At 37.3% G+C, this 26,319-nt stretch overlaps 2 protein-coding genes across 2 annotated transcripts; one reads left to right on the top strand and one right to left on the bottom strand.

Annotated features, from left to right (window-relative positions):
* Positions 1-274: 274 nt before the first annotated feature.
* LOC146004469 (protein GVQW3-like) lies at positions 275-751 on the bottom strand. The gene has a single exon (XM_083143325.1). The coding sequence runs from the start codon at positions 749-751 to the stop codon at positions 275-277; it is 477 nt and encodes a 158-aa protein (XP_082999451.1).
* A 10,711-nt stretch (positions 752-11,462) lies between these two features.
* Positions 11,463-25,544, top strand: LOC146004045 (uncharacterized). The gene is made up of 5 exons (XM_083142647.1): positions 11,463-12,873; positions 16,178-16,232; positions 20,388-20,462; positions 22,204-22,268; positions 24,539-25,544. Exons 1-5 carry the CDS (start codon positions 11,512-11,514, stop codon positions 24,560-24,562), a joined length of 1,581 nt encoding a protein of 526 aa, XP_082998773.1. The 5' UTR covers positions 11,463-11,511; the 3' UTR covers positions 24,563-25,544.
* The last annotated feature ends 775 nt before the right edge of the window (positions 25,545-26,319 follow it).

Genomic DNA, 26,319 nt, shown 5'->3' with positions numbered 1-26,319 from the left:
GCAGGATGCGGACGCCTTTGGTCAACATTTCACGCCTCTTGGTTTTGATGGCCTTCCGCAATTTCTGCAGCAGTGAAGTGTAGTATGTCCTGGTAATTGTGGTATCCATCGCCAGGAAATCCATCACAACTACTCCATGCTGGTCCCAAAAAACCATGAGCATCACTTTGCCCGCTGAGGGTTAAACACAGGCCTTCTTTGGTGGTGGTGAGTCAGGATGCTTCCATTGCTTTGACTGGGCCTTGGTCTCTGGGTCATAGTGATGGACCCACGTTTAACCTTGGGTGATTAGTATGTCAAAAGATACCTTCTGGTTTTCCTGGCACATGGTCAAATTAGCCCGGGAGCACGTGACTCGTTCCTGCATTTGGAAAGGTGTGAGTAGCCGAGGAACCCATCGGGCAGACACCTTCCGCATGTGCAAATGGTCATGGATGATTTTTTCCACAGACCCCACACTGATCTTGACATCTTCAGCTAGTTGGCTTACGGGTATGCGGCGATCCTCCAAGATGGCGGCTTTCACTTGCCCAATGGTGTCTTCGTCAATGGCTGACTGGGGTCGCCCGATAATGGGGGCTGTTTCTGCTGAAGTCCGACCACCCTTGAACTGACCATGCCAGTGCTTCACTACGTCATACGATGGGGCATCCTCTCCATAGGTCACTTTCATCTCATCAAAAGTTTCCTTTGGTGTGCGGCCTCTCAAGTAAAGAAACTTGACGACTGCTTCGTATTCCACTGGATCCATCACTACACCTTGTCTCAATTTAGTATTTGTAAGACAAAAACTAAGGGGAGTTCAGAATTGCAAATTATCTCATGACCTATGCACATATGTATCATTACACACGCAAAATTTCAGTATTCTACATTAACTAGAACTGGGTCAGGGGAAATCTTTAATGAACGTCCCTCGTATATATATATATATATATATATATATATATATATATATATATATAATATATAGTACATATATACATACATACATACATACATACATACAGTAACATCATTTCATGAACGTCCGGAAAGGGGGGGGGGGCAAATGGGGGCTACGATCCTCCTGGGAAATGAATGCCCACCTACACACATAATTTCATTTCAGTCACAGTAATTTATGTTAATTATTGTAAGGGTGTTGAAGGAACATGAGAATTTCAAAGTGAAGCAGTGTTTTTATGAGGAGGCATCACTATTATGGGGGTAAATATGCTCATTTGCCCCCTCCCCGGAATAAATACCTAGCTTGCCCCTCCATGGGGAAAAAACCCTGTGGACATCCATGTCCTTCTATAGTTCCACACCACAGATCTATGGAAGACACACTTGCGGTTAGAATGAAATTAATGTTAACTAAATTCTTTCACCTTACAATACGCGTATTTCGGTGGTCTTTACTTCTTTGCTCTGTGGTGCTGGACAGATTACTATGTTTATTGTTTTACATACACATATTTGAGTATGAAAAGGGCATAGCAAGCCCCCCCCTTAAAAGTTTGCTCATCCCGCCATCGCACTGCGGGGTTTCGCGGGTTGTACATCCGACACTGTTCACGCAAGGTTGAACTTGGATTTATTAACGTATTACTAACACAGCCATAGCTACCGGTAGTGAGGATCGCTTTGGGGGCCGAATGAGCAAAATCGGAAAGGTTTTGAAATAAGGATAAACCTAAAATTAAAGTAATACAGGGTAATTCAAAATGAATGGTGCAACTTTACACAGTTATTATGGGGTCATTCCATGTCAAATCATCCAGAATTTTGTGAAAATGTCACCCACCATCCCCGATTTTGATGAAATTCGGTATGCTTATAGAACTTTTGATGCTGATTACAAAAATGACAACTTTTTTAAAATTGGTCAAGGGGTTCAGAAGTTACGCGCTTTTTAAGATCTCCGTGTACGCCACATCCGGCTCCACTTTGAATGACACGCATTAGGTTATAAACGATCGTATCTTCCCTCGGGTTTGCCGTAGAAACTTCAAGTTTGTTTTCTTTTGTTCAGAATAGTATAAGCTTTCATTTAAATAACGTTTCAGATGAATGCATCAATAAACATGTATTTTTATATATAGTTTTATGTATTTTTTTAGAAAAATAAATGACTAACTTCAAGAGCAAATTTCATGCAATGCCCCCCCTTCAATTTCCTCCCAATTTTATATGTAGGTAGCTCAGAGTGTGTACTAATGCCTGATGAAAAAATTGGGATGGGCGGTTCAGAGACAGGGTGATAAAAAAATAATTTGCATAAAATGACATTAAAAGTAAATCTTATTAAAAATGCTTATGTATTTAGCACAAACCCTGAAGTACAATATGTTTCAAGTTACAATATTCAAAATTTATGTTCACTAAGCATAGGCGTAACCTGGCGGGGGCAAAGGGAAGCACTTGCCCCCTCCAAAATTTATAAGTTAAATATATTTTGTGATACTCCTGGCATTTGAGGAACAAACGAATAAAGAGTAATAATTATGATTTTTCAAATGTATTTTTCAAATAATCCTGGACACTATTTTTATGCGATGGAAAACTTTGCGATTATCTCAACCCGAAGAAAGTTTCCAAGTGACCCATTAAGATAGTACCTAAAAATTGTACTCTATGCATTGCCAAAATTTCATGTACTATAAATTGTGCCGTTCACATTTTAGATGGATATTTTGACCATTTCAAACACACTAAAGTATTTGACTTATCACTAAGTGCATATGTCCATCCATTTGTGTTGTTAATGTCCACTGGACACAGCATACTTTTTGGCCAGTAGTGGGAAGTTGATGGACAAAGTGGATGCAAGAATTTAATAGCTGCATCGCCATTTTCACGTGGACTTTTGAAGCAATCCTACAAACAAGTTTGAGTCACGCACACACATGCTACTACATAACTGTACACTGTTGGAATTCGAAAGCCACTTCTTCACAAAAGTCAAACCATACAGTTATACAAAACATATCACATCAGCACTTACTATTTTGTCTCTGACTGTTAAACAACTAGTGTTTCGAAGTAACTAGTTACAAAGTTACAAGTACAGTTACTTTTTATTTAGGAATTCTAACTGTAACTAGCTACTTTTAAAAGTAAGTACCTGTAACGTTAACAACGGTAACAGAGTTACTTTTTGCAGTAGAGAAATAGCTAAATTGGACAATTCTGTTCAAGACTATAAAAATAAAATATGTACCTTCTCCGGATGCTACGTGAAAGGATTTTCTTGGAATTGCTGGCAAGGAAGCTATACTTTGTTGAATGCTAAATTTAGAACATCCACGCTTTACTGTAATTCATTTCTAATTGTATGTGAAAACTCCATTGTTTTTGGTAGACTGCTGCGTTGGTTTGGAATGTTGTTGTTCAGCTAGGAAAAAGTCATTGTCGAGGGAGTGGATCTTTGGATATTGTTGAACTTGGAATGGAGGAGAAAGAAATAGGTGCAAGTGGAATCAATGACACCATATTCAAAATACCGTAGTCAGCATACAAATGATTTTTAATTATAATCGTTCAAGCAAAGTTGACTGTGTTTTCCATCGTTTATTAGCAGTAATAATGTAAATATATGAATACATATTATGTACTAGAAACATAAGTAAAACATGGAAGTCTTCTTGATTATTGATTTTGTGTATCGTTTACACAAATCAATGATCATTAACAGTACGTTACTGTTACAGTAACTGTAAAAGAAACTCAGTTACTTTCAAAGTACCAGTAACAATAACTGAGTAACTGTTTTAATGATTGACTGTAACTCAGTTACTTGTAAAAAGTAACTTACGGAACCTGTAAATTCAAAATAGTGCATACTTCCTGGTACTGTTGTAGTACTTTGCAATCGTTGACACATTGTACTGTGGGTTGTTGTCATTTCACCCTAGATGATTACTAAGAAATGTATACCTTGAATACTATTTCTACATAATTGCTGTACTTGTTGCTTTATACTATAGAAGTCTTTACAAGTATTTTTACTGTTCCAACCATCCCGTCAGAAGGATATTTTCTGTGGTATGTGGCGAAAAAGCTCCATTTGAAAAAACTTCAATCAGCACAAATGTGTAGTATTAATTCTTACTTCATATTACGTATCCCCATGAAGAGTAGCCCAAAAAGAACTTCCATATTGAGATAAAATGCACAAAAAGAATGTTCTCGAAGATAAATTTGCTAAACTTGGGAATGTTAATAATAATTATATATAATTATATAATATATAAAATTTAAAAAAATTATACAAAAAAATTAGATACAGTGGAACCTCAATTTTACGTTAACCAGGAGACCAAGCTGAAAAAACTTAATACGCGGGAAAATATAAAATCTTGGAAAATTTTTAACCAGACCATTAAGATTGAATGCAAAATGAAGGAAAATGTAAAATCGAGGAACTTAAATCGGGGTTCCACTGTAATTATTACTTGCAAATTTTAAATTGATCTATAAATTTTGGAGGGGGCAAGTGCTTCCCTTTGCCCCCGCCAGGTTACGCCTATGCTTAGTGAACATAAATTTTGAATACTGTAACTTGAAACATATTGTACTTCAGGGTTTGTGCTAAATACATAAGCATTTTTAATAAGATTTACTTTTAATGTCATTTTATGCAAATTATTTTTTTATCACCCTGTCTCTGAACCGCCCATCCCAATTTTTTCATCAGGCATTAGTACACACTCTGAGCTACCTACATATAAAATTGGGAGGAAATTGAAGGGGGGGCATTGCATGAAATTTGCTCTTGAAGTTAGTCATTTATTTTTCTAAAAAAATACATAAAACTATATATAAAATACATGTTTATTGATGCATTCATCTGAAACGTTATTTAAATGAAAGCTTATACTATTCTGAACAAAAGAAAACAAACTTGAAGTTTCTACGGCAAACCCGAGGGAAGATACGATCGTTTATAACCTAATGCGTGTCATTCAAAGTGGAGCCGGATGTGGCGTACACGGAGATCTTAAAAAGCGCGTAACTTCTGAACTCTTTGACCAATTTTAAAAAAGTTGTCATTTTTGTAATCAGCATCAAAAGTTCTATAAGCATACCGAATTTCATCAAAATCGGGGATGGTGGGTGACATGGCCTGGATGAATTGACGTGGAATGACCCTATGACGTTATTATTTATGATAGCAAATCAGACAAGGCATCAATATAAAGGAAAACTCTGGAAGTTATACTCACATGACTCACATTATAAAGATTCAACATGGGAACCACGTATAATGTGGAAAAGGTCCAAACGATAATCAAGTACTTGCTATGCACGAGACAGCAAGTCGTTGTCGACGGTTTCGAAGGCACTAACAATTCGCAGTTGTAACTTTCGCAAATTTCGGAAGGGTGAAATATATGCATTGTACCAAAAAGCATGCGGATATGTCTTTGAACCATGTGATTGAATCAGTTCTCGAAAGCTCCAACACACAATACGCCTTTTATTGGTCATTAGCCATTTTGCGACACTGGCGATCCTGGTGGAGCATCGGATAAGCAGAATAAGCCCGCTAAGTGGGAATAAAACTTCCAGAGTTTTTCTATATATGGATGCCTTGTCTGATTTTCTATCATAAATAGCAACGTCATAATAGATAACTGTGTAAAGTTGCACCATTCATTTTGAATTACCCTGTAATATACGACCTTGATTTTTCGGGGTTATTTTTACCCAAAATCAGTGTTATTATTGTCAAAATGTTTATACTCTCAAACTTTTCTTAACAATCTTTCTTGTATATATATTCCTTGCATTGTAGAATTATTTCTCTTGTAGTTTACGGCTGTAACAAGCACTTCAACACAAGCGTTACATCAAAACTACATAAGAGGAATAATTTTCTGAAGGAAATGTAGAACAAATATGCCTCCAGTGCACTAACGTACGCGGGTTTTATTTTCAGTGGATCTGGAATTGTGAAGCTGCGTTCTAGGGTGAGTGAGCCGCGATAGACATTTAAATATTTCGTAATTACTATTTTTAACCTTCGCTTTGAAAGTTGTTCAAAAGACAAGAATGGTAATTGGGACACTCTCACGACTGGACCTCACTCTTGTCCTCACGGTCCGCCCTCGTTCTCACCTTGACAGGCTCTCAAACTCACTAACGTCACCATTTCGCACACACCCTCACGTCGTTATTAGGCCTTCATCCTAACGCTCCCTCACCCTCACGCACCATCAGCCTTACGGCTAGCTATATCGGACGTATCAGAAACACGGTTCACTAAAATATGAAAAACGCACATTTGTTAACACATTTGTAAAATTAGCACAATTGCAAGTTACGGTATTTAGTTCCTTCTTTTAATTTTGCAATATCTTTCCCACATTTACATTTATATGTAAATAATCAACAGTTTTTAGTAACTGAGCATATTGGAGAAGGGGAAGAGTAAGTATTCTTTATTCCCTCCCTGCACTCATTGGTTGGACTGGGAAACTAAAAAATATATATATTTCCAGTACCATCATATCATAGCGCTTCTTTTAAATTTTCTAAGAAAAACAGATTTCGCTGAAAACATGGATTTTAAAATAATAAATAAATTCGCAAACAGGCACAGCATGTGTTTTTCACGATTTAATTTTTTTGTTATAAATGACGCCTGCAGGTTTTGTTGGTCCTTGTGTGTAATTTTGGTTCATATATGGATTCATATCTGCGAGTATTATTAACCTTCCTATACTTATAAGTATTTATCCATTAAGGGCTTCAAATTTATTGGATTGTTCTGTCTGTGTTCAAGTAAAGCTCTTCTAGTCTAGTAAAAGTATCTGCTGGAAAATGAAGTGCCAAGAGTTTTTCTTTTGCGGGGAAGCTTTGTACGAAAGGAATATCCAGATCATTCTTTATGATTAAATATGGTCGCAAGCTGTCTGTCAGCAGGGAGGAATGGGCAGGTAATTCTTGGAATTATGCTTGAATTCCATTCGATGGCAAATCAAATAGTATGCATTGCAACAAGCTAGTGCAGAAAGAAAACATCATCGAAAAAACTGACATTTTAATGTGGATGAACTAACATTTATAGTAATTTTTCCTGAAGACAAAAAAATTACTCTTACCTCCTTACGTCTCGATCTCGCCCCTTCCCTCACCATCTGGTCTGCCCTCGTGAGTGTAGCCCTCTGGATGGTGAACATTCTGTCCCTGTAAAACCTGTAGTCAAATAAGTTCCGTGAACAATGAGCTTTATGTATTTTTGCCAGAGATCACGTAGTCTGTTTTATGATTACTTAGCCTAAAGTATATAATAGCCCCGTCAAGTTCGCTGCATTTTTTGGCGTAGTACAGGAGTATCCCGAAGTCAGGCTGGTGCAAGGAAATGTTCAACCAAGTAGACGGATAGCGGTGTTCAAGTTCAGAAGATTCAACAAATGCCTGTCTGCTGCTTTAAAGGTTCGTTTGAAAGGTTAGCACGCACCACGTGACCATACACCACACATTACACCGCTCCAGAACGTAGTGCAAATGGCGCAGACACCAAAAGCACTACTTGACACCAAACCAACGAAGTGGACGAGTCGTGTTGCACGGTGTAACCAATTAGACGTGCATGTGTAGAGTCAAAACGTGCAGCGAACCAGAATGAGGCTAATGAATTAACTTTATATTTTTAACATTAAATGTATAACATATATGCAGGCGCAACATTTTTCGATGTAGATTTTCAAGAGTGTATACTTATGTTCATTTCCTCTGCTTCTAGTCCGTAACAAAGAATAATGGAAGGCTATGAAGATACGTTTTCTGTCAAAAGTTCTCGTCCCCGCTCAATGTTGGAGATGCTCTATACAACACCGAATAATACGTTTGAGTTGCAAAGATTTGTTTACCTGGAGCGCCTGAGGGCAGGTAAGGATTTGTAGAATAGCAATCAGTTAAGGCGAAAAATGTGTCTTTGTGCCATAAGCGTGGAGAATGAAATACAAACCCTTTAAATTTCCTTACCCAATCCACTGCTAGGTGGAGCGTTCTTAAATTCGACCCTATTTGCGACGCACTTCGGTAGCGGACGCAGGTTAACAAAACTCCATAACACAGAAGACCTTCTCTGTCGGGGTAGCAGCCATTTTGAGAAAAGTGATCACGTGATGGCACTGGCAAGTACTACGTTTTGCAGGCGGTCACTGAAAGAAAACTTCTCGAGTTACTCATTTCATGCATACATAACATATTAGCACATCTCAATAACAACACAAGTTACAATCATTTCAAAATGTAAATTTATTTTTGAATAGCCCCGCATTTGTGTATTGTGACTAACTAAAAATGATGGTTGATTGAGTTTTGTAAGTATAGGCTAATCAAAACTGGACCTACAGTTTAAAATTGTAATCAAACCACTCCGCCGGGTATCGAACCTGGGAACCCTTGATTACAAGGCGACGGCGATGTTTGAAAAACTGGAAACACATCTTTGTACCTTCCTGTTACAGGACTGTGTTTGGAAAAGTAACAGCAATAATATTTACAATATTATGCTAACTAGTGTATCTGAGACATGCTTTTGTTGATTTGTCTGACTTGAGCAATTTCTTTAAATAGGATGGAAATGCTGGTAATATGATGTTTTTGATGTTACATATATCTTATCTTTTAATTGGTTTCAGTGTATATTTTTAATATTGGAATACATATAAATGTACATATTTTATTTTATACAATAGTACTAGCATGAAGCATGTAATTCTACAGAATTTCATTCTACGTAAAATAAAACAGATATTTTCGTTTGCACTATCATAAACGTGGCCTTCAACTTATCAAAATCTCACCATGGATAGGTTTACAAATTCTTAAATTTCATATTGTAGGCAGGTTGAGCGTACACGTTAATGTATAATGGAATGCATAAGTATTACCTAGCAAGTTGTCCATCACCATGATATTTTCAGGAATCGAAACAAAATTTCAAACAAGCTTCTGAAAACGTCTGCATTATTATACATAAAAATCTAATCTGAAAAAAACATACGTAGGATTCAAGAGAAACTTAATGAAATAGCCCTGGACAATGTGCCGAACTTAATTTCATAAGCATAATTATTAATAATATCCTGTAACAAATCTTTCATTTCTAAAGATTACATTCAATACTGGTGTTTCTGCAAAATATTCCCAGCTATACAATTTAAAGTTCAAGGTTTTAGAAAGCTTTCGTACGGTTGACTGGATATTAATACAAGGTAAACTGTCCACCTTCACTTTTATTCAATGCGTGCTTCAAAATGCTAGATTCAAGAACGGTAAGATGAACTCTAATAAAGCAGCAACCAACCTCTGCACTAGCATCATTCTGTTTCTTAGAATGAAACAGATGCACTAGCATCATTCTGTTTCTTGCTACTTAGAATATCTCTGCAAGTAATAAAAACCGAGTGTGTGTGTGTGTGGTTGTACTGGCACATATTTTTCAAAATTAGATATACCTGCAAAGTACCGTCATTACTAGTCAACCAATGAGAATTCACTACCTCTGATTCCTTCACCCTCTAACAGGCAAATATACAACAAAGACTTTCAATTAACAGACTGGAAATAAATATCCTTTTACTACTGGCCAACATGAAGCCAAAATGTTAGAGAGTGGATGATCTCTCTTACTGGAATCGGTACTAGAATTTCCAACTGTTACAAATACTGTGAACTGTGTCACGCTATGATGACATGAGAGGGGCAAAGCACTAAGTATTTCACTCCGCAAATTAGTGCAGTGGGATGTGTAAGTATTATCAAGCAAATTGTCCACCCATGTTTATTTATGTTTTAAGCAACGAGAGCTTCAAGAATTGAAATAAAACGTCAAGCAAGCTGCTCACAACATCTGAACCAGTCTAAACAATAATGAATCCCTTAAAAACACGTAGCAAGAACAAAATTAATGAAAATAGTGGTGGACAATTTTCGGAGCAATATTTGTGCATCCTACTGTACAATCTCTCGTCTCCCGGTTAATACAAATAAGAGAGCCAGAATATCTTATGTCTTCGCTTTGCCGGCAGAAAACAAATTTATACATACGAGTATTACAAAGGTAAATACTCTTGATTTTGTAGAGAAAATGCACTGTGATTTCATCCCACTGAGGCAATGGAGGCGATTACGGGGGCGTGGGAGGCAGTTGTCCCACACATTTTGCCAGTTTTTTGAACCCGCACTATGGCCCTTAATGCTAAGCCTTGTCTACCAAGAGAAAATGATCTGTCCTTGCCACTCCTTAGTTTTCACACCCAATCGGTGCTACTGCGCTGAAGCAACATGGGTGCAAGAACGAATCGACAGAGAACATGTGATAGAACTTCGTGAGTCGAACACTCAACGTGCAAGAAGACAAGTTCCAAGATGTACTGTGCGGAAGAAAGAATGATACTCGAACACATTCTGGAAAGTTTACTATTCATGCACCTACTTTTAAGAATTGTATTATTTTGATTCATCGCTTTTCTAACACAATTACGATGTTGAGGATGATGTTTGTAAGTTTGAATTGTTGTTTTAAGTGCACTTTACGCACAGATAGGTTAATCTGGACTGGACCTACAGTTTAAAGAGGGATCCGAACTAATGTGTAATGTGCCTCCATCAGGTATCCAACTCAGAATCCATTGACATTGAGGATGAATGATGAATTGATACTTATGGAACGCATAAGCTAACAAATACGCAAAAACATCAGTGCCTTAATTTGGATTCGTACCTATGGTTTCCCAGAGCTTTGACCAATGTGAGCATACTCCTTGTAAGAATGTTGTTACGTTAAACTGGATATATTCTCTACATATTTCCCTGAAATACAATCCAATGCCAGATCCATCGAACTGACGCAATGATTTCCGCGGTAATAGCCTACAGTGTGAACCCAAATATTTAATCAGTGCAATATATCACCATATCTATGAAAAGTCAATTGCTGTATCTTTTCTGGGGAGGGGAGGGAGGCATTTCCCCATGAGCAAACTGTTTATGGAATGAAAAAGAAATCTATCCTACAAGGATATTAGAGGGTCTGATTTGTGCCTATTATAATGCTTACTGTATTGAAAATATCATTTTTACGATTCAGTTTATCTGTCGTGTCATTTGCTCCACACTGAAGTCACGAAAATTATCATCGTTATTTACTCCATACTGTTCCGTTTCTTGGACAATGGCATACTACCACTGAGAACAACGAATTTTCGTCAATTGAAATTATTGCTAACTGCAATTTACTCTTCCATTCGATATGCACTATCATAATTGTATCTACAAGCAACGATAACTTCGTGTTCGATAGCAAAAAAAAAAAATAAAGGATTTAAAGTACAAACATACACACATTCTCATTAATTTAATGATAGCAATATCTATATTTGTAGTTTTTTATCAAGCCTATAAATATATGAAAGAAGTGTGCACTGAATAAAGATTATTTATTTCTTAGGACAGAATCCCACTCCTCCATTTTTTTTTAGAAGAGAACAACTCCGAGACGACTGCTCTATGGAGATAATTGATCTCACTCTATCAGACGAAGAAGATCCAATTGCTGAACAACAAGCTGACTCTTCGAATTCCAGACAGGATGATCCGATAAGTCTGGAGACACATTCGTCTGGTCTTGGCAACGTGGAGGAGAACCTGGAACCCAATTATGCCATCGCCAGTGAAGATCTGACCCCTCAATCGGAGAAACAAAGTATAATCCGGCGTTCATTTCAAGAATCCAAATCAACGTCAGCATACAACAACACAGCGTTGAATCCAACTCAAGAATCGAGAGGAGATGGCAAGATGATTCCCGTCACTTCTCCAACGATAGGAAGATTGAACGATGTATTCGGGGATGTAAAAGAAGACCTGGTTGAACACTCCTTCTTCCAACATGAGGGTGACCATGCGCTGCCAGATCAACTTCAGGAACTGGGTGTTGCGCGAAGTGACAAATCCATCGAACTAGACACGACACTTTCGAGCTTCTTAACTCTGCACTCCCAAACTGATAACATGGACGAGCCTCATCAAGGTGCAAGTCAGAATTCATATTTTGCAAAAGCAGCACCTGCGTTTCTGCCAGTATCCACTGTGAAAACATCTCAGAACTACAGACCGAATCCTCCACTGCCAGAAGGTGAGGAAACCGGGGGAGAAACCATCGAAAAAAATAAGGATGTGGGAACTTCAACAGATCAAATAGAATTGAGGCAAGACTCAAGGGTAGATCAAGAAATGCACTCAGATAATTCACATTCAGAAGGGTCAGGCATGGATTTGACAGGTCAAACAGATATTCCTAGTTTTCCTGGTATAGAGATGGTAGTAATGCTCAATTGGTTGAATCAATTGTGTGGCAATTATCAGCTTGTGAATGAAATACGTAACGCAGAAACTAAATCTGCAGCAGCAAACTGGAAAAGATGGCAAAGAAACAGAGCAAAATCTGTCAACTCCAAAGCAAAAAAGGGTCAGATGACTAAAAGCAGATCAAAGCGGGAGTACCCGCCTCAATTTCAAGCAACGAGGGAGAACATCACAACGCAAAAGTCAAACACAGAGCCTTGCACGGTGCGTTCAGGATGGACCGACGAGCAGCGCCGAAGCAAACGAGATAGTTACTTACATTCAGTGAACAGAAGGAAACTATATCATCCAGGAAGTGCAAAATTTGATGTAATAGGAATGACAGAGAATTCTTCATGCAGCCCAATTGTGAAAGACTTGCAGCCACACATGAACGAAGACCAGTGTGTAAGTGGTTCCTCATCGACTGCTAGTTCCTACGACTGTGGATTTGATGAAGGTTTTCAGTTCGAGAAGATGAAGAACATCAACTCTCAGATCACAACTGGTCTTCAAGGACAAGAGGTAGGTGACACTTTTCAGTTTGAATGTACTTTTCGACATTCGTTTTCTCGCGTGAAACGTGTGTGAACATTTTTTTTTTTCAGGCTTTCTCTATCGTTTTCCAAATTATATGCCTACGAGATAGATATATCCAACGTCCAAAATCGTTACAATCATTGGAAATACCTGGCCCTTCAACTTCAAGCACTTCCAAACAGACGACACGAACCCCGTTTCATCTAACTCTACGTGCTGTACCTCCTGCGCCACCAAAGGCTCAGCTATAATCAATCTGAGCCAATCAGAAAAAAGAAAGCTAAGTCGCCCTGTAGATAGCAAGACCAAAACGGAAATCAGATGACATTCATTTGACCACACGTTTCAATTCCAGCCTCGCATATTTTGTGTTTTTCTCAAGAAACTCGAATTACGAGTTTTGTGGTAGTGAACTGTACACTCCCCTCACTTGGTAGTGTCACAATTATGCTTACGCAAAAATGCTGTGAAGAAGAAGTAAATTGCGGACTATTAAGTGAGGCGAGTGTACAATTATCCAAGAGTTATCTGAACGTCCTGAAATATTTCAAGTCCAGAAATCGTTAATATTGCAGCATAGCTCTTGACATGGACGTCCGGAATGGAAGGGGGGGGACAAAGGGGGCAAGAATGTCCACAGCCTCCTCTGGAAAATAATGTCCACCTACAATTATATATCACACATAATTTCATTTCAAAGTAATTTGTGTTAAGTACAATAAGGGCGTTGAAGGAACATGATAATTTCAGAGTGAAGCAGTGTTTACTGAGGAGGTATCACTATTATGGGGCCAAAATATGCCCCCTTCCCCCGTAAAAAATACCTTGCTTGCCCTGGAAAAAATCCAGCGGACGTCCATGACTCTTGATCAGCAGAAGTGAGTAATCAACTTTTATATACGTTTCTTCCCTACGAAAAAAACAGACTGATGATTCTTGCTTATAAGAAGTCAGAAACTAGATTCCAACATATGAACAGAGAGCAAAGAAAAAACTTAAACATGACGAATAATGTAAGAGAATATTTGCAATTCTGCATGTTAAAATTGGAAACAGAAAGATTTTCGTAAGATGGAACCATTGCACTCGGTATGATACACCTGGAGGAAATCCCTGTCAATTCTGAACACAGGGAGGCATAATTATGAATAATTTAAGCAAAATATATTTAACAATACCTTACAAAGTACTGTACAATGCACAAAAATTAACATTTCTCACAATCTGCAGTGAAAATGTGATCGTAGCATGAGGAAGTGCTTGCTTATCCAATTATGAGCACTTTTGAAGACATTTACTTGCAGTGATGTAGAACAGTTGTAAAAATTCTTGAGTGTGAGCGTTCTTTTTTCCACAAGGAATTAAACGTCGCGGGTTAAAACCCAAACCTTTCATTTTTTGTGTGTGTGTGGGGGGGGGGAGTATGGCATTGCGATTTGTTGAGAATGAAGTGTGGTAGTTAAATGAAGTAGTTGTGTTTAAGAATTGTGTGTAATGGTTAATTCGACGAATGTCCGAGGACAGTCAAATCGGCACATTCGGTGATAATATTCCGAACATTTACGCTCGTAAAATAACATTAAATACACGACACATTGGAGGGTCCAGCCCTTATAGCAAGTGACCTTGGATGAGACGGCTGTGTCCAATACGAAGCCGAGTTAGAATAACTTCTTCTCGACTGGAGGGGCGGTACGAGGAACGCCATGCACCAATGGTTGGCTTGGCAGCACGAAGCTTGTTCTCCCTTACCTCATCCCGCCACTGTATTATTCTATGTCCGCTGTAAGAACGAAGTCAATCTAAACAATACCCGTGGATTGTGGGAAATCCAATTGGTTGTTAAAATGAGAGCTGCGTGGGAATATATCTATCGCATGTCATAAAGCCATACCATTCAATGTAGCTGCTATATTGAAGTTGAGGAAACTTATATTATGACCTGTACAGCTATGACCAATATATCCATGAGCAAAGTAAAACCAGAACTAAAACATAGGAAAGGAACTATTTCTAAGATAATCAGATTTTTAAAACAACAAAACGGGACATTTTGCATATTTTCCTGATGGAAAAACTGGACGGCAAAATGTGCATATTTTAATGTAAAAACTGGTCCGTCAAAAATACTTATGTTTGAAAACTAACTAAACAAATAAATACTGTGTAAATAACTTACATAGTATGGCAATATGCATTGCACTCCAACCAAGCAGTCCTTTAGTATTAGAAGTCATTCACTGATATTTTGCCCATGAATGGATCTTCTTCAGTACATCCTTCTTTTGAAATAACATCCTGTAAAAGTTTGCACGCGTGTGATTAAAGTTCACATTATTAATCAACATAGCTTTCAAAGTTTCAAACAATTCATGTACGAAACACTCGTTCATTAGTTCCAGATCAACAGAGAATATTTCAAGAAAATTGGAATGTGGCACATTGTTAACATTAAAATGTGAAATAATTTCCCCCCATAGTTCATAGTAATAGTACAGAAGGTGTATTGGTACAGTAATTCTCCGCCGATAAGTCAATGTCACAAAAAGTTTTAAGTTTTTTTTAAAAAAATCGGGACAGAGACTTAAAAAATGGGACTGTCGCGGCTAATACGGGACGTATTTCTTCTGTTGTTGGAATCACCTAGTACAGTTCGAAAGCGCCAAGAATAGCAGTACGCAAGTTCACAGCTCGCAGTACAGATGGTTGCTGACTAGGTTACGTGATTTCCGCACTCGTTGTTCATTTGTTTATAATCACGGTGGTAAAAAGCCAGCAACACAGGTTAAATATACGTTATGGGGCAGCAAGTTGTTGGTTAAAGTGCTTCTAATGTGTGGAAATGTATGTGTACGAACATTTGAAAATGCTTTATGATTTCTATGGTGAAAAGCAAGTGTTTAAAACGTGGGGAAAACAACGAGTACTAAGTTTTATCTACTGATCGTATTTGGCGCTGCAGTCGAAGTGCAATTCGAAAGACTTTCACTTCCAGTCCACGACTTGAAGACCGCACTCCAAGACCATAATCGGAAAATGACATCAGAATTAACACACACGAAAGGATCTGTTTCTCAGAAGACACGTGGTTATGTTTACCTTAACTTCGTTCTTGCAGTGGATGGAGACTAGGCAAGTTCTGCTGGGTGTGCCTATTTTTTTGTCCGTTGAACTTGTGTAAGAGTGTTCGTAAAAGTGACTTAAGTGATTAAATTATCATATAGAAATTTTATCTATTTTCAGAATTAAGATTCAAATTTCACAAGTATTTACTATTTTGTACTTTCAGAATGCAGATGTCACAAAACAAACAAACGCAGCAAACAGCAGGAATGAAAATATTGGTGAGTTCATTTCTTTTTCCCTTCAGCAAGTAATTATTATTACGCTGCCCACTTTCGATTAAAATAATTTTTCAAGTATACAAATTAGTAGTAATTTAGCATATAAAATGTGTATTACAGTCCACATTATGTACACTAATTCCGACTACTCCTATGTCTAGTAGTGTAGTGTCAAATGATCACTCTATTGAAATCTTAATGTACTATAATCCCTTACACCTCTTATTTTCCTAGACAATTTAAAACCAGGGTGAGAAGGGGATTATCTTATCTATGTAGTGGAAGTTACACAACTTTAAGACTTTAGATAGTTCATATGGTCAACTGAATTTAAAAGCTTCACTTCACTCCCATATTTTATTAACAATTCTTTGGAATAAATATAAAAACCACAATATTTTAATAACAAAACCCATCACAAATTTATACGTTAACAAAAGTACATCCTCATTTTAACAGACAACACTAACAACCAGTGGCGGACATTTGGTTCCAAAACTAAGGGGGGGGGCAAGGTTTAGCATAGTGCGGGGGCAAAAGTGGCAAAAAGTGGGGATGCAAATGCCCCCTCGCCCCCCTAATCGTCGCCACTGCTAGCAACTCTGTGCAAGAAAATTCTCCCACTACTTTCATTTCTTTAATTACAATTTTGTATTCATTTAGGAGGAATAACACATAATTAAAAGTCAGTCCACGTTAATCAGTGAAGCTGTGCATCAGTGGGTACAAAATATGGCTTCATAGAGTCTACTGCAACCCAGCAAAAGAAACCTATCTGACCAACATTACCCGGAGTAATCTACCCTTACTAAACAATTAGATTTCAACATTTTAAACAACTGAACTATGAAGAAACTATATGTAAATTTAAGGCAAATCAATATGAGGCCATGCAGGCCGAAGAAGAAGTACACGAAGTTACAACATACTCAGCGTAGGGGGTATTCGTCCGAGGTCAAGCCAATGGCAGAGATTGCTTTAGTCACATGATAATGCAGGTCTACTTGGCGTCATTACATGAGCCATACTACACTATATCGTTACAGTACACCCAACAGCAAAAGAAACAGTAGACGAATTGTCCATGACCATTTTAATTTCCTTCTTACGCAATGTCATGATATTGAATTGAGATAAAAGTATTATATGCAGAGGATAATACCTGCTTCGAATCAACAGAATTTCGTTCATTTAATGAAAACAGCCATGGACAATTTGCCTACTATCATCTTTGCCGTTAACTGTACCTACCTCCTTTCCCGGAATACGATATTGTAAACAGAACCGAACAGGAGCGCGTCAAGCATCTGAGCGCTCAGCGAGCAACGTGATCGTTCAGCTACTTAACGGCCAAATAGACGTTGCTCCGCGAGCGCTGCTCACTTCATCGCTGAGCGAAATTGAACGTTGCTCGCCACAGGTTTCAGCCACAGAATATGGCGTTTTTGTGTCTCGATCTCGTGAGGCAAAGGAACGAAGAGGAAAACTGTATGAGGATGGCGGGTTGGCGACCAATGACGAAAGGAAATATATGATCAACGGCTTGCGATATAGCGTAATTACAGAGGAAGTTCAAGTAACAGAAGGTGATGTAATATTCCAGGTTTTGTAATTGTACTATTAAAATGAAAGTCTAGTTTATTCCAACCAAATAATAAATATTAAATAGTTTTGGAAAGCTGTGCAAGGGTGTGAAAAAGAAAATTCCGACAGTTTTGTTCACATCAGCTTTTCATCAAGTAAATTATCTGTCTGCTCAACGAGCGAAAATCTTGCTCAGCGACGAATGTTTCCAGCCTCGCGTACTTTATGGACCCCCTCTGGAAAATGAATGTGATATATAAAGTATATATTTCAAACGTATAATCTCATTTCTGTCAGAGTAATTTGTGTTATTTATTGTAAGAGCGTTGCAGGACCATGAGAACTTCAAACTGAAGGAGCGTTTCTTGATAGGGCAGTACTATTATGGGGGTGAGAAAATATGACTTCCAATTTACTTTATTTAGTATTAATCTCTTATGTGTCTATCTAACCAAAACCTAACGTAACACAATGACTACTTTTTTGTGTGTGCTATCGCACTGCCTTCGGTTTCTCAACACAGAGCAGAAAATAATACAGAAACGCTGTGCGTACTAAAAGAAAGCATTAAAGCGTACAGTTATTTGCTTTCTCCTTTTGCAAACGAAAATGTTCCCTTTTCCAGTCGACGCTTCATTTGCTTGATACGGCAGTACTACATTATGTGATTGGCTCTTCGTCCGCCACGTGCACCTTTTGCGGCCACAATGTTGGTACCTTGCGTTATATACAGTAGCGGCGAGTGGGTGTCAAAACTGGGAGGGCAAGGACAGTTTACTTGGCAGGGGGCAACTGCCCCTAATCGCCGCCACTGGATAAATATAATAAATTATATATAATACATGTAATAATAGGAGAAAGTACCGGTACCCATGTTATTCGACGCCGGCCCCGGCGCCTACCCAGCGTCGAATAACATGGGTACCTGGGGGAAACCCTGGGGGGTAAAGGCGGTCAGGGGCGTGATGCTGATCACATCACCCCCACTCACGACCGGATCAAGAAAGTGTGGGGCGTTACCCCCACACCCCCTATACGCCTTCATGGCGTGGTGCTATGCACAGGGGAACACTTTACCTTTTTTTACCTAAATATGGAATATCAATCCTGCTTTTTGCATATTTAGCTAACGCTAGCGAATTTAAGTACTGGCAAAAATATATGTTACAGTTTCATATGTTTCTTAGAGTATCTACCATTCAGATACCTTAAAAACACAACAGGAACATAAAACAAATGAAATCGTAAAAAATATAAAAATTCTATCCTAGGAAAAAGTGCTCCAAATATGGAGTACCATAGACAATGAACAAAATAGGACTTATGACATAGGAAACTTGTAAAGATACGTAACTCTTAGGTAAATACAAGTAAAAAGTAACTAGGAGGTTTCCCGTTTCTGAATATATACAAGATATTCAGATTTACGGGGGTGAGCCCGACATTTTCGGAACAACGTCAATTATACCATTGGCAGTGCGAAAACCGTTCATGGAGTGATTTTCTTTTCCAGATGTAGTATGTGTTGGTAACGTTGAAACCGATATCGTGGTGGGTTGGAGTACAAACATCAGAGATAGAAAGGACAGGAGCGAGAGGTGATCCAGAGGTAGCACCCCAAAGCTTTTACTGTCCGTAACGAGATACTGCACGAATTGCTCCTTCAACTCGGATGAAAAAAATTGTATCCTTCCCATCTTCCGGAATACCGCTTCCTGTGGTGTCTGGTTTGATGCAACTGAATTAAATAAAGTTGTTCTGGGGACATTATGAATTTTTTGTCGCCCCTTTGGTACCCCATTTTTTATTTCATGCGCTATGAATTGCAGTAACCACTTTTGTTCTTCCCATACCTTTCGTTTCTTACTCATAAGTTGGCTCTATGTATGGAGCACTATTCCATAATGCAAACCCCTATGTTATTCCATATTATGAACCTGGCCATCTTTGTTTTCACATTCACAAAGGTCGGATCTAACCAATGACAAAGTCGTTGAATCCTCACAATACCTACCCTACAAAACTTCACCTTTATGTCTAAATAACCCTCATTGCGTTTATATTACGTTAAGAAAAAGACAGCATAAAAACAACTCGCCTCCGATAATCCACCAACTGCAAGTTACACAAAACAATTAATCCCGTCAGTTCAGCATATATTTCCCAACAGGCTGAATATCTATGCACTATTATATAGTTTCGCCATTATTTTACGCTCCCACTACTGGGTTAAGACGCCATGCAGGAGAGATATCCTACTTCCTACTATAAACATATTCCATATTTAGGTATTTTCCACTAATAATAATAATAAACATCATGATAACAACTATGACACCATATTATGTAGCTTAAGGTATTTCCTACTAGGATGTCATTGTGATGCAGTTTGTGAAGTGCCCGCTATTTATTTTACCACTATACCACTACTGTGAAAATTATTTCATTTTCTTCGTCACAGTGAAATTTAAATGTTTATGCCCAAAAATGGAGAGAAAATAATTAAAAATAATATGAATAATAATATGCATGTCTGTACTATTAATTGTCATATATTCCTGTCTTTCGTAGATCTAACTTCAAGAAGATACCCTTTCAGAGTAAATGTAAAAAGAAGAGATTACAGCCAAGATATTGAATATAGCTGTAAGTACCATCTTCCTTGTGTGTCTCAGTGTTTGTGTGTTTGTGGCAACTTTTCTACCTTATTACGTTAATCGCCGACGGTGATGATGAATGATGACTGACTGAAAGTGTTAAAAAGGTAAGGTAAAGGTACCCCTGTGCATGTGAGCACATGCCATGGTGTTGAAATATGGGGGTGATGTGGAGGTAGAGCTCCACATATTCTTGATCCCGGCCATAGTTGGGATGATGTGATCAGCATCATGCCTGGCCGCCCAATTACCCATTTATATGAGGCTGAGTGGGTCTCAGAGCCGCGCAGAAACAGGGTCTTCCGCGTGGTAGTCAGCTGCTCTACCAACCTCAGGCGTGGAACTCGAAACTTTACAAAAAACCTTCAGTGGCATATAGTTCTGTAGAAAGAGACAGAGATAAAATATTGTCGTATTTAATATAGGGCTAACCTTTCCCTTAAAAAAAGAACATTAAACCAGTGCCGGATCTACAAATCTTGCCCCCCTCCCCCCCCCCCCCGCCGCAAAATATTACCAAAAGCCCCTTCGGGCCTAGAGTGTGGTTCAAAAGTCTTTAACTCCTACAAAAAGTAAATGAGTTAGGCTGGGTACAATTGGTCATGATAGAAACAGGTTAGCTTTAGGGGGAATCACATTGGTGTGTCCCCTCGAAGCGAACGTCCGCCATATTGAATTCAACTCAAAATTTTTAAGGGAGTGATGTGATATATATTACACTGTTTTCTCACACCTGGAAAATGATATATTTGTTACAATCATGCAGTCATACCTTTTTCCTGATTAAAGATAGGTTGAAGAAACCTTTACCACTGCATTTCTCGTGAAATTCTAGCCAGCCTCAAATCAAATGGTAACGTTTTAAAGGCGACGGTCGCGTAGTGCTGATCACATCACCCCCAAGATGGCCGACATCGAAAATATGTGAGCCCTACATACCCTAAGTATACATTCATGGTACTATGTACCCCTGAGTAAATAAGGTTTTTTTTTTACAACCTTACGCATAATATTGAAATTCTGTAGTTTTGTATTATTGTATTTTTTTAAATGTATATTTAATCTTTATTATAAATGTCTTTAATATGATCCTTTGTAATTGGAACTATTGGTTCTGTTAAGGATCTTTTCCTAAATAAATAAATATATGAGCCTTCTATTATGTCAATGGCTGAGGGCCCCCTAAAGACTTACTTGTAGATTCAGCACTGCATCTAATGCAAGAAAAGATGACACAATCCCCGCCCCCTTGTCAAAACCCTGGGCACAAAACAATGATACAGTACGTTTTATCTTACCTTTCATTTGAGCCTCCCTCTCTTGCAATGGTACTGATTTTACTGAATCCTCCCGTTGAAGCTAATCACAATCACAGTCTAACTAATCTGTAAAAAAAAAGTTAATATATTTTCTCAAACTAGATAACCAAAAACACAGCATAACAGTTAGTTGCTAAAATCCACATTTCCTAAAGTTTTAATTTACTGTTATTGTCTGCAACATAAAACTATGTGCTGGTGATTGTCATGTAACTTTGGCATTTGTAATACCGAAATACTTGGATCCACAACTTTGATAATATTAAGAAATAGCATTAAATAATCCTACACATTATTTTCTATTTCTACTGATAATCATTTGCAAGCCAACATGATGTATAACATGAACACTATACAGTTAAGCATTGTGTTAACATTTTAAATAAACTAATATAAGTAATTTCTTTGCAGTGTGTGAAATCTGCAATATAGAATACATGGACAGATGTTGCCCTGTGCATTCTAGTTTTTTCATGGTAAGTACAAACAAATATTCTTTGGTTTTGTAGTTGCTAGCGTAGTTCTTCCAAGCAATTACTTCTTAGAAGTTCAAATGAACATTTTGCTACATGGAAGGTGGGTAAACGAAATTTGGGTAGAAACAGTTTCGTACGTTCTGTTACCGAGCAAAATATGATAACCACACTGAAAGCAAAGAACAGTTTCTGAAGATCACTATATGCTGTAGAATAGCTTGAAAACACTAAATATGTTTGTTTCTAAGATGTACTACTACAAAATGTGCTTCTAAACATGTGTAAACAAGAGCAATAGGATTGATTGTAATGTCACTGGTGTGGTCTTTAGTAGCTTGGTATATGCTCAAGGAACGAGATTTCTCATTAACCGCCTTCAACGTATAGCTGAACTAACTAAAGTCAAAATATTATCTATCAAACTTCCCTGGTGTAACAGATTTTGCCAACTAGAACGTACCCTGTTTCCCCTACTAGCATCTGCGCTCGATCCTGGAAGAAGTCCGGTATATCTGGTCGCACACCGAAATCAACACAAGCCCCGCCCCTCCGTGTTCTGAAGTTACGGTAAATAAATTTCGTTGTTGGGTTAGGCGTGTTACTCATGAACACACTGAAATCTTCGTGACGTCACAAGTCGAGGATGAGACCTGAAAAAGTGAGACCCGAAGAAGCCAATGTGAACAAACTTTCAACAGTGTTGCTAAACCCTGTGCGATGACTTGTGGGAACAAAACTACCCCCTTGTTTAATAGATACAGCGTAATATACATGCACATTCACTTCATTTTCAAGCTTTGTAAACTTGATTTGGAAAAATTCTCACATTCCTCAGGAAGAATGAAGGATCGAGACACAATAAATAGAGAATGCGACTTGAACGTTATCGAAAAGTATTCATTGAATTATATCTTTGTAAAAAAATGTATAAAGAAGTGAATTAAGTGTGTGCTAACTAGTCCAGTAATTTTGTACAGTGGGGTGCATAAGTATTGTTGGGAAAATTGTCCATGACTTCTTTATCAGTTTCTCTTGCATCCTATGTGTTTTTAAATAATATATTTTTAAGTATGCTGGTGTAGAGGTTATCAGCAGTTCGTTTCAAGTTTACTTCAATTCTTGAAGCTCTCATTGGACAAAATAAAGTGCACGAACATGGTGATTGACAATTTGCTTGGTAATACTTACGTATCCTACTGTACAAACAATATTTGCATGGAAAAGAAGGGCTAAAAGCAGGAAATACTTAAAAATTGATGGAAATTTTAGAAAAGAGAAAATATGACACATAATACAAAAATATAATTGATTTACTTTGGTTTATTTTACTTCGCTATTATGCCCCTTTGGCTAACCGCGAAGGTGAGGATGGGTGATGATGTGGTGAAGGGACACTCAAAATATACCCATTCCTAGGCTGGGATTCAAACCCGGTATCTCTGACGTCGTAGCGTGCTGTGCTAACCTCACCACCACGGAGACCGGCTACAAAAATATAAATATTCCCAAACAAACAAATTGTCAACATATTATGAACAAGATAAAAGGACGAAATTGCATATATATAAATGAAAAATAGAAAGTATTCAGCTATAATTGTCGAATATTGCACGAAGATACAGACTCTATATACTTTTACAATGATTAAGATATTAAAAGGGAAAATAAACACTTATAAAAGCATTAATCAAATTATCAGTACCTTTTCCAACTTCAGTCTTCTTACAGAACCAGCTCATTAGGAAAAAAAAATTATGAACTAAAAATTGAAATTGAAGTGTTAAAAAGTGTTTCGGAACTGAAGCAGTCATCTGAAGACAAGGTGAACGAGATAACATTTGGTGCCTGGTTCGTCGGCTCCGTAGGTGAGATATACATATTTAGAACTGCAAAACAAGAACAACGTTGTTTGTTAATAGCACAGAAATACAGCTTACTATAACGAGATTTGTGTATTTGTAGTTTGTGTTATTCTTCTGCATCTTTAGGGTAATAACAATGATGAAGATATATGATAAGTTTAAAATGATATCCAATGATATAAAATGATAAACCCTGAAACGTATCCTCAAGGAACGAAATTATGAATTTTAATTTCTCTTTTATGTACACCATTTTTGTCCAAGTGCAGTTTGATCGACATTGGACAAAAATATTGTATAAAGATGCGAATTGTGACACTACTAAAAGAGATGCGTGAATGTAGCTACTTCAGAAAAAAACTTGACCTACATTATCGCTTCCTTTAACTTTTCTCTTTCTTTTTTCAGAAATACTGGAAACCAGCATTGTGATTCTGAGAGTCAAATTGTTACTATTTGTGTCGACAGTTGAAATACGCAAGGAATGAATATTATGTATTGATTATTTCTATATGTACAGAAACTTCAATTTCCTTCACCGCAATTTACCTTTGAAATGTGATTAAAAATGTAGTTAATTATTAATATTAAGTGCTTGGTAATCAGTATTGGTCACATTAAAATGTTAATTACTTGTATCGTTATGATGCCTAACCATGGCAATGCATATTATGAAAAATGCATGTTTAGTTACAATGATGTAGGCACGTTATATACTGTGTTGTGAAGTCCAATAAACTTGTTTAAAATATTATATTTACTTGATATACAGAAATGCTTACGGTTTTAACCAATTGTGACTAATATCTATAGTAAATAGACATCTTTTATTGCAACAAAAACACTCGCAATTTATATCACTTGCCCTGCTCTTGTACGTTTGATATTTGTTATAATCATGTTGCATTGAGCATTAATATCTTATCAGGATAGAATGTAACAGAATCAGAACAGACAAGAAGTGGAATTAAGTTCTATAATTAAGAAACCTATCAAACTTCTATTGGGTATAAAATAATACTGTTGTTCATTTACAAGCTTAATTCTTCATTGTTTTCCATAAAAATAAGAAAAAATAATTTAGCACGCTGACTTTAGTATTGTTTTTATGCAAGTAAATTGTTAAAAACTGCAGAAAAATATCAGTTTGTACTAACATAATCAATATAATTAGATGTCAATATTGAGATCAGTTTTGCACAAGAATTGTAACTTGGAAACTAGACTAAAGCAAATGCTATGCTTACAAACAGCTTGTTGATATATGCTTTCTATATAATGTCTGTATAACATTCACGATTACATGTTTTAGGAATGTTATTTAGTTTCACGTTGTTTCAAGTGTTCTGCTCTGTTATAATTATTTCAACTATCAGATATTTGGAGAAAAATGTATAATAATCATTAAAGTTCGAGTGGGATCAATACTTTTATTGTAAAAATAACTAGAAGAATATTGTTAACAAATGAGACATTATTAACATTGCATTAAATTAAATACATTTTGCATGTAAAATATTTATATGGTGCATTGTAATTTGGTTGTTTTGGTTATAATTTAATTTTTTGGTCGTCTTTGTAGATTTTAAAATTTAATTGCTATCGGCAGGTGAGCCATTCATGTGGAACATGATTGATTGAGTTGGTGTTTTAATCCATTTTATGCACAGTAAGGCTAATCGGGACAGAACCTACAGTTTAAAGTGGGATCCGAACCACTATGTGTCTCCACCGACTATCGAACCCAGGACCCCTTGATTACAAGGTAACTACTTATGTGGAACAGGATGGGTAAGTCATTAGATGAAATACCCCCAGCTTCTCATGGACACTTATTTTATGACCCTTGAGATCTGAGATACGTAAATTTGTCAGTTTATTGATGCCACCAAGAGGAACGCCCAATCACGTGGAGACATTTCACTTTCTGAAGATTATTATTATTATTATTATTATTAGAGTATGATGCAATTAATTTGAAACTAATTTTCCCCAAATATACTTATTTATAATTGGAAAACTTCAACTTGCATGAAAATTCCCGAACGAAACAAAAGATTTTTGAATGGTTTCATTCAGATTCCACTTTGCGTTCCATTTTGGCATTATATTATAATACAGTGGGATGCACAAGTATTTATCGGCAAATTGCCCACAGCTATTTTCATTCATTTTTCTTTTGCATCCTG

This window comes from Lepisma saccharinum, chromosome 21, assembly GCF_977018435.1.
Source record: "Lepisma saccharinum chromosome 21, izLepSacc3.1, whole genome shotgun sequence".
NCBI lineage: Eukaryota > Metazoa > Arthropoda > Insecta > Zygentoma > Lepismatidae > Lepisma > Lepisma saccharinum.
This window is presented reverse-complemented; position numbering and strand designations above follow the sequence as displayed.